The sequence below is a fragment of the Eurypyga helias genome, unplaced genomic scaffold (genome assembly GCF_000690775.1).
Source record: "Eurypyga helias isolate BGI_N326 unplaced genomic scaffold, ASM69077v1 scaffold47560, whole genome shotgun sequence".
Taxonomy (NCBI): Eukaryota; Metazoa; Chordata; class Aves; order Eurypygiformes; family Eurypygidae; genus Eurypyga; species Eurypyga helias.
This window is the reverse complement of record NW_010224752.1, coordinates 502-9856: the sequence shown is the minus strand read 5'-3', so window position 1 is coordinate 9856 and position 9355 is coordinate 502. Positions and strand designations below refer to the sequence as shown.

Below are 9355 nucleotides of genomic sequence, written 5' to 3'. Positions count from 1 at the left end.
GGGCAACGGATGCCGGGTGCCCAAAGTCACAAACGCTGTTGACAGCGAGAGCGAACGGCCACGTAGTTGTGTTCCGTGCTGAAGGAGGCTTTCCTTCACCCGGTAGGTTGGCCCGAGAACAGCCTTAAGCCCTTGGAAGATGTCCTCTGCTGAGCGGACTGTAAGCTGAGGAGAGCGGGCGATGGGGAACGTAGGCTCAGGTCGCAGTTTTGTGCTCCCGTTCTGCTGGAGCCAGGGCACACTGTCAGTAAGAGCCTTGCGTTTCAAGTAATTGCAGATCGCCACACAGATTTTTGGGGTGTGCAGAGGAAATCTTTCCTGCCATCACCAAAATGTTGCCGCTTACTACTCGCAATACCATCTCTCTGCGATGCACGGTACAGAGCAGGAAGATAAAAGAGGATCTGGTGGGATGGTAAATTAGAATCATAGAATGGTTTGGAGTGGAAGCCTTAAAGATCATCCAGTTCCAACCCCCCTGCCATGGGCAGGGACACCTTCCACTAGACCAGGTTGCTCCCAGCCTCATCCAGCCTGACCTTGGACACTTCCAGGGTTGGGGCATCCACAGCTTCTCTGGGCAACCTGTCCCAGTGCCTCCCCACCCTCTCCAGGAAAAAATTCTTCCTGATATCCAATCTCAACCTCCCCACTTTCAATTTAAACCTGTTACCCCTTGTCCTGTCATTACAGGCCCATGTAAAAAGTCCCCTCCCAGTCATGAATCACTTGTTCTTTTCTCCTATGTGGTACACATCTTGGTCTGAAGAGGAGCAGGCCTGAGGAAACCTGCGGTGCAGTGTTAGCAATACTTCAGTAGATGTCTTCTCTCCTCCACCCTTCTCCTCCCTTTGGTGATGGTGAGGTGATGGGTATTTGGTTTTGCATTGTGCAATGTCTCTCTTAGGACACTGGCGTGGAGCCGGGGATCTGTGTAGGGCATCATCCCACCGTGCTTAACAGCCGTTGCATCAGCGTGATGGCAAACCCGGGTTTACAGAGTTCTGCTTTTGATAATAGGTGGGGATGTGCAGCAAGGAATGACGTTGTGTAGACTAAGGGCTACGGGAAGAAAGACTGGTGCCTGAACTGTGCCGGAGAAAGTAGCAGAAAACGGGAAATCTGTGGGAGTTTTGTACAGCCAAAGTCGCTGGGAGCCTTTTGCCTGGGGAAACTGTAAACAAGAAAGTAAGAGGTTTGTTTTGCTTACTAGTGTGCACCTGTGAGGGTTTTCCTGAAGAGGTGTGGGGTGATGTGGAGCCATCCTTTTGCAGCAGCAGCAGCTTTTGGTCCGTGGACAAGAAAAGCATAAAGAAAAGGTCGAACCTCATTTCTGAGCTGTTTCCATTTCTGGCAACAAGGGGCAAGAAATGACATGCGGTTTGTTAATTCAGCAGGTCTGTCAGCATTTATCCCGAGATGCTATTTTGGAACCCATTTGGCTGTTTCACCCACCACAGTATATGCGCTTTGGCTAGAGGAGTGACTCTGATGAGACCCTTGGAGGCTGTTCAGCACTTGAATGCCATTAATCTCTGAGAGAGGAGTAGCAGTGCTGAGGGTGGCTTGTGGGGCTGTGTCTATCTTCTTCTCAGGAATCAGTCTGAAACTTCAATTCCTGCACTGAAAAATGGCATCAACTTCTGGTTCCAAGCGTGTTTGTTGTCAGCTGACCTCGTCAAAGTGTTTAGCTTGTGTAGTCTGAACTTCAAAAACACGTTTTTTGGGCGCTCCAGTAAAGTCTTATGGAACTAGCGACACACAGAGTATCATCAGCCGCCATCCTTGCAGCAGAGTCTCTGCTGAATTCAGGAGTGTAAGCAGGAAGGAAACCAAACTCAGTCATGGCGAAAAAGTTTTCCATTAAGCCTTGGCCTCTTTTTTATCAGTACTGAAGGGTGATATCGCATTGCAGCAGGGGTCTGGATCTGCAGCCAAGCCACAGCTTTGTTTTATTGTAAACTTAGGCTGAGGTCGTGATTAATCTTAATTTAGCTGGAATGAATAGCAGATAAATGTAAACCCATTGCTGTTATGGGAACTCCTGGGAAGCGTGACGTGTCTGACTGCTAATTGTTTTAAATATTTCAATCCCTGGTGATGGTAGGCAATGCTTAGGCAACCAAGATAGCATCTCTGGTGTTTCATTTGTGCAAAGATGGAGGAGACATGCCCATAAAACGTGTATGCCCCGTGTCAAGAGACGGAGAGAAAAGGTTGTAACTGATACCAAGGCCTCACTCGGTATGTGAAATGTTGAAAAACGGCTTCAACTTCAGTATAGGAAATTAAGCAAAGTTTATCTTACTCAACCATTTTAATCTGAGCTGGTTTTCTTCCAGACGCCCACCCGTGATGATTCCACCATCTGCAACAACCCCAATCAGCGATGCTGCACTCTTGCCAAGCATGGCTTCTCAGGAAATCTGGAGGTCGCAAGCTCCAGGCTATTCTGGACCGGTCACACGGCACATAAGTCATCGGGCCAACAACTTCAAGAGACATCCGAAGAGGAGAAAACTTATCCGTCCTTCGCCGCCACCACCGCCAAATACTCCATGTCCTATTGATTTGATTGACTTTGGGGATCTTCAGCCCCAGAGGTCTTTCCTAGAACTCATGTTTAATGGCTGCATTCTCTTTGGGCTTGAGTTCAGCTATGCCATGGAAACAGCTTATGTTACCCCTGTGCTGCTTCAGATGGGGCTTCCAGACCAACTGTATGGAATGGTGTGGTTCATCAGCCCTATATTAGGTAACCTTAAGCTATTTTTCCCTCTTGTTTTTTCCACTACATGGGGATTATATGTTTTTGTTTTCTCTAGTTCAGCCGTTCACAGGTATACTCTGTGTGCTCTCGAGGTTAAGAAGCACTAGCCGTAATTTTAGACAACCAAATGGAGAGTAATTCTTGCTGTGTCTTGCCTGAAATGGTCCCAGTGTGATGAAAGGGTCTTGTTCTTTTAATGTCTTCTCAACCTCTTACATCCTGAGCAAGGGTAAGCTTTTTGGTTACTCCGTTGCTGTATTTAAAAACTAGCAAAAGAGGACCTGTGTATCCATTCATGTACCTATGAAAAAAAGCGTGCAGAGACAGTTCCCAAGGGTGTGTGTAAAAAGCAGACTGGGCTTGCCTTCTCCCATTCAACTTTCTGAAACAAATGAGCTGTTCCAATGATGAAAGACGATTGACCACTACTGTTACAGGCATCGGATTACTTGCCTCAGCACTGAGACAGGGCTGGGAGTGTATCCACTGCCATGGGAAGAACCATAGGATGGGTTATTACTTCTTGGAAACTTTGTTCTGCCTGTTCCTGTACTCAGGGGATGTGCTTCAGAAGAGAGTAGATGGGCCTCTACTCACAGGCTGGCCCAGACTAATACAGGCAACTTTCCAACGTGCACGTTTGCTTCCTGCTATCTTCCAAGCTAATTCTGCAGGGGCTCTCCTGTCTAGGATAGGGTAAATGAAATAGCTCATAAGGAACGGTGTCCTTTAGAACATAAAACTGTTTAGTCTTACTCTTCACCTGATGTCAAACTCTGCTGTATCAGTGATGCAGAGTGAAGTGCTGTGACAGTGAGGCACGGCACATGACGTCCTTCAGTCCCTGACCTGGGGAATGCCGTGAAGCGTGCTGTGTCTGCACCTGGGTGACTCGCACCGGCTGGGGATATCATTATGCCTTAGTGTCCTGCCTTTAACTGCCTTTTAAGCTACCTATTTTAACTCCCTTGTTAAACAGGCTGGTAGAAAAATGCTACTTATTGGTGATTCCTTTTTCTAGGGTTCTTGCTACAGCCTTTGCTGGGAGCCTGGAGTGACAGATGCACATCACGATTCGGGAGGAGAAGACCTTTCATTCTGGTCTTAGCAGTAGGTGCGTCTTTTAGAAACGACGGACGTAACCCTTGTAAAGTAGAAACATGGCGCATCTCTCTTCTGTGGCATCCCCTGTGGTGCTAGGCTGAACAAAATGCCTCTGAAGCGTTGGGTGTTGCGGGTCTGAAGAAGGTGGTGAGTAACGCCAAGGTGATGCTTTGGCAGCTGGAGCGCCACACATAAAAGCCGCTCTTGTCAGAGTCTGACGAAATGATGTTTTGAGGGTTGATAATGTTTTTCGTTGGCCAGAATCAATACCAGACATTTGTAACCTTGACCAGTGGGAAAGGATTATGGGTAGCCTATAGGCCCTCATTCCCCAGGCTGTGATGATGTGAACAAGAGCAGCAGTGCTTGCTGCAAGCCTGTGTGGGTAGCAGAATGCTGTTTGAGCACAGAGCGATGCGGGGGTTTTTGCTTACAAGCAGTCGATTGATTTTGATTTGATTTTATTCCCAGGAGCGTTGCTTGGGCTCTCGCTTATGCTGAATGGCAAAGATATAGGGAGTGCCTTGTCTGACACTGCGAATAACCACAAATGGGGGATCATTCTTACCGTCTGTGGTGTCGTCCTCATGGACTTCAGCGCAGATTCAGCAGACAATCCCAGTCATGCCTACATGATGGATGTGTGCAGCCCAGTGGATCAAGACAGGGGCCTCAACATCCACGCCTTGTTAGCAGGTATGCTTTCTCGGTGCTTCCTGGGTGACGTGAACCCTAAGTAAATGACCCCTGCTGTGAGAAAGCAGAGTGTAAATCACTGGTCTTTTGCTGTATAAGCATAATAACTGAATACCTGGAGAAGTAGCACTAATTAACTTTGAATACAGACTTTTGCCTTTTTAATTACTAAAAACCAAACAAGACACAGTCCTGGGTGGTTCATCTGAAGGTCCCTCACGCCATTTATAACACCTATGGAAACAAAATTACCCTTGAGAGAGGAGGTTTGGCTTCCTGCGGGATGGAAAATGCCGTTTTTAGTCTCTCTGTTGGAGGGGAAAGCGCATACTGGGCACTACAATCTCTCATTGTTGTCCTCCTCAGTGGCTGCACTGCCTTAGTCTAGTTTTCCTCTCCATTGGGAGACTGTTTCACACTTTTGGATGTGTTTGTGTGAAGGATAGTGTCGTAAGGCTTTCCGTGTGAACGGAGTGAGAGGTATCCGGGGCCCTCAGAACTTCCCTGTTCATCGGTAGGAATGCAGTGGCAGTTTTGTGCGCTGTCAGTGCATTGCTGAGTGATGAGCTTGCTACGCTTCTGAAGTGATTCGGTCTGTCATGGATGCAGTTAGATCTGCGTCCCTCCAACTGAGTGAGGAAAATTCACTTGCTTTCAGGAAAACAGTCTTAGCTGACTGATCGCAGAGCCTTGCCGCGAGTCCAGTGGACACGTCTGTTTTACAGAGTGAAATAGCTGAAGGTAAAGTGGTTTGGCAAAGAAAGAGCTACCGTTTTTCATTCTCTGTATCATCACTTTTACAGCACTGACCTTCTCCCTCTTTCCGTACCGCGTTTGTACATCCAGACCATCCCTGTGGCGCGGATAACTCTGTTATTGCTGCATTTGAGTTGAAAAGAAGTTGAGTAGTAAAAGAGAAGTAACACGACGGATTGTACTCACGAATCGTTAGACAAATGGTGCTGTGCTGTTACTGACTTCCAGGATTGGCTAGGGAAGATAATCTCAGCTCTGTTTCTCCACCAGGTCTTGGAGGTGGCTTTGGTTATGTTGTTGGAGGAATACACTGGGATAAAACCGGTTTTGGAAAAGCTGTGGGAGGGCAACTTCGCGTCATCTATGTCTTCACCTCAGTTATACTGACTATCGCTACTGTGCTGACTCTAATTAGCATTCCAGAAAGACCCTTAAGGTCCTTTAGCAGGAAGAAAAAGGTGATGAAGAGTCCAAGTCTTCCTCTCCCTCCTTCTCCACCTCTCTTCTTTGAGGAGGGTGTAAATGAAAACGTTGCTCCTCATAACTCAACTCACTTATATGCAAGTTTTACGAGTCCCGTTTCCCCCCTCAGCCCACTCACGCCCAAATATGGCAGTTTTGTCAGCAGAGACAATTCCTTGACGGGGATTAATGAGTTTGCATCATCATTTGGGACTTCAAATATTGACAGTGTGCTTATAGACTGTTTTACAGGCGGGAACAACAGTTACTTAGCACTTCCAGCTAGCTTGCCCAGGCACCCTGTCAGTGTCAGCTTCCCGCGGGTGCCTGATGGCTGTTACCAAGGAGAAAATGGAGTTCTGGAGCAAGGGGAGAGCAGCGTGACGCCGGGGCCTGACGGCGAGGCACTAAGGGTGGGCTCACTGGATGCGATAAAGCCGCGGTCGTCAGGGATCCTGAAAAGACCTCAGACCTTGGCCATTCCAGATATCGTAACAGGACACTGTCCAGAAAATAGCAGAAGAAGAAATGTAACCTTCAGTCAACAGGTAAGGGCAGACAATCGGTGATGCAACCATGTAAACCTGGGCATTCATTTAATCTCTTCATGAAGTTTTAAATGTGCGGTGCACGGATTTATCATTAAAGACTGCTCATGAGAGTTTGCTCATAAAAGTCATTATGGGAACAGCGTACCTGCTGCTTTATTGGTAAAATAGCGGGTAGGATGTGAGTTATGACTGGCAGTTTGTCAGCTGCCTTTGGTAAGATGGCAGAAATGGGAGCCTTCAGCTCTCACTGAGCCACATGTGAAAGGCTGGTATTTTTAGCCCTGCTTCACCACCCAGGGAGCTACCACGTGAGAGCAGAAAAAGACACATTTTTATTGAGCCTGTATCTTCCCTTTCTACAGAAATACCCGCAAGATAGGGCCAGGGATAGGATTCTCCCCTGAGCTTCTCCTTATGGCAGTCATTACAGCTGGTTCCATCAGGGAGGTGAGGTTTCCCTTACCTAGGGATAAGACTCTGACCTCACCTCCCACTGTTGGTGATAACTTGGAATGTCTGAGAACTCTGTATGCTGGCCCATTTTTTTATGATCCGGGATGAGGTAAACTGTCCTCTGTTGTTTTTTTGGTGGTTGGGTTGTGGGGTTTTTGAGGGGGTGGAGGGGTGGTTGGATGGTTTGGTTTGTTTGGTTTTTGTGATAGCTGTACTTTGACCCAGTTTGTGAGAGCAGGCTTCATCCAGGCCAGGATTTTACATACTGTGCACGCAGAGGTCGAGCATCAAGGTTAGCAAGCAACGAGAACGTGTTGTGTTTAAACCCAGCCTCTTCTTCCTCGATGTCTCTAAAACTTCAGGGACCAAATTCACCTGAATGTGGGTACAGCTCCCACTACACGCAGTGGAATTTATGCCTTCCCTACGCTAGCATCGGGATGAGGTTGCCAAATACCCTAGAGAAGTGAAGAGCACTGTTTCAAGTATGCTGAAAGCTGCGGTGCAGTGCTACCGTTTAACACGTGTTCCAAGGCTGAACTTACAGCTTAGCTAAGTACACTGTTCTTAATCTCCAAGTCAACGTATTGCAGCAGCAGAGTTAAACTTTCAGGTGATCAGAGAAGCGTATAATATTGCATAGGCTTGCTGGAAGGATGTTTGGGTTTTTCCTACCGTGCTTGTTGACCTGGGAGTTTTTATGGTGCAGGTTGCTAATATCTTGCTGAACGGTGTGAAGTATGAGAGCGAGCTGAATGGATCAGGCGAGACCTCTGAGCAACCGCTCTCCGTGAAGCTTCTTTGTTCGACCATCTGCCAGATGCCCAAGGCTCTCCGTAACCTCTGCATCAACCACTTCCTAGGTATTCAGAAAGTGCCGTCTTGCTTTCACCGCGAAGTACTTTACTCGGGTGAATGTTCTTAAACATTTTATCTGTTGCTGCAATGGCTGCTAACTAGAGAGGACCCGATTTGTTCCATATACGCTCACCAGTAGTTTCTTAGAACACTGAGAAAGGGGAAAAAAAGCCCCAAAAAACCAGTAAAGCCTACATTCCTAGAAAAGGGATTAAATCAGCACCCGCCACTGAACCGAGAACTTGAAAGACAAGATTAGCAGTACCTCCCTGCTTATGCCTGACACCAGCATTCGTGTTCCTCCCTGTGACAGCACGTGTATAGGGGTCCCAGGACAGGCTGCGAGGAACACAATGCTGCAGGAGTGCCCGTAACCAGCGCACTCTTGCCTTTACTCGGAGCAGCGCTCGACCGATGGTTAGGAAGGGCTTGCAAGCACAGAGGTTTGCTCAATGGCTGTGAAAGGAGTTAAGAGGTTGCCTGCATCCGTGGCCCTGATACCCATTTTAAATTGTGTCGGAGGTGCTCTGGAGGTTTCAGCTGTGACATAATCATAGAATCATTGAATTGCCTAGATTGGAAAAGACCTGTAAGATCATCTTGTCCTCCTTCCACTTACGTGTGGGAGGACAACAGCACCCTGAAATGACTGTGTGATGAGCTGCTCTCTGAAACAGCGCTGTGTCCTGTCAAAACCTGAAGGCAGTCAGACTGCTGTCATCTAGTTCTCAGTCTTGCTAAACCAGTATCATGTGGCCTGCAGTCAGCCTGTAGGATTCCACTTAGGGATTCAAAGGGTAAATCCTTGTCTTTAAAATCCTGAATGTCTGTGACAAACGTTGTAGCATAATGCATGGGGAACAGCAGTCTTGGGTAAATGTGGTTGAGGGTTAAGTAATACGTTGCACAACCTGTGATTTGCGATATAGCTAATAGCATCCATGAGGGCTGACGAGGGGAAACAGATACTCTGCGATCCTAATAGGTTACTTCTGGCTTCTTTCAGGATGGCTTTCATTTGAGGGGATGTTACTCTTCTACACCGACTTCATGGGAGAAGTTGTGTTCCAAGGGAATCCGAAAGCACCTCACAACTCAGAGGAGTATCAGAAGTACAACGCTGGGGTCACCATGGGCTGCTGGGGAATGTGCATCTATGCATTCAGTGCTGCTCTCTATTCAGGTACTTAGATCAGCCATCTTAGCCACTGTTGTGAGAAAGATGCACCCACTCCTCACGTGGTGTTTCTGCAACAAGTAGTCCGACACTTATGTTACGCGTAGCCTACCACATGGCACGAGTGTTGTAGCAGGGTGTTCTTTTCTTTAATCTTTTAATCTCTTTATTACAGTAGATGAGGTCAGAATCCAGTGAAAGCACATCCCTGTTCATACATATTTTCTTTTACAAGTGGCGTTTTCGATGTACACTGAATCCAGAAGCACCCGCAGTCACTGCAGGGCTCGGTTCTGGCAGAGCAGGACTTGGTGCACCTTGTCATGTGTGTTGTGTGTCTGCTCCATTCTCCCACCCCCAAACAGTTCCCATTTCCCCCTCCTGGACAGGCTTCGGCTCTGCCGGGCCCTCCACACGCGTAGGGCAGCAAGGCCGCATCGTGGCAGTGGGATTTGGAAGGGTTCCCTGGTGCTCATGTGTGAGCCACCAGTTACTCAAAGGCGTAACAGTTGCCGCTGGGATGTGGCT

General features: G+C 47.7%; 1 protein-coding gene across 1 annotated transcript in view; it reads left to right on the top strand.

Moving 5' to 3' along the window:
- Positions 1-2347: 2347 nt before the first annotated feature.
- Positions 2348-9355, top strand: part of SLC45A1 (solute carrier family 45, member 1) — a gene marked incomplete at its 3' end in the record, with an annotated part of 7501 nt that continues 493 nt past the window's right edge. Inside the window, exons 1-6 of the mRNA XM_010146779.1 lie at positions 2348-2755; positions 3792-3884; positions 4346-4570; positions 5597-6336; positions 7502-7655; positions 8657-8833. Of these exons, the coding sequence (XP_010145081.1) occupies positions 2356-2755; positions 3792-3884; positions 4346-4570; positions 5597-6336; positions 7502-7655; positions 8657-8833 (1789 nt within the window). The remainder of the gene's footprint in view (positions 2756-3791; positions 3885-4345; positions 4571-5596; positions 6337-7501; positions 7656-8656; positions 8834-9355) is intronic.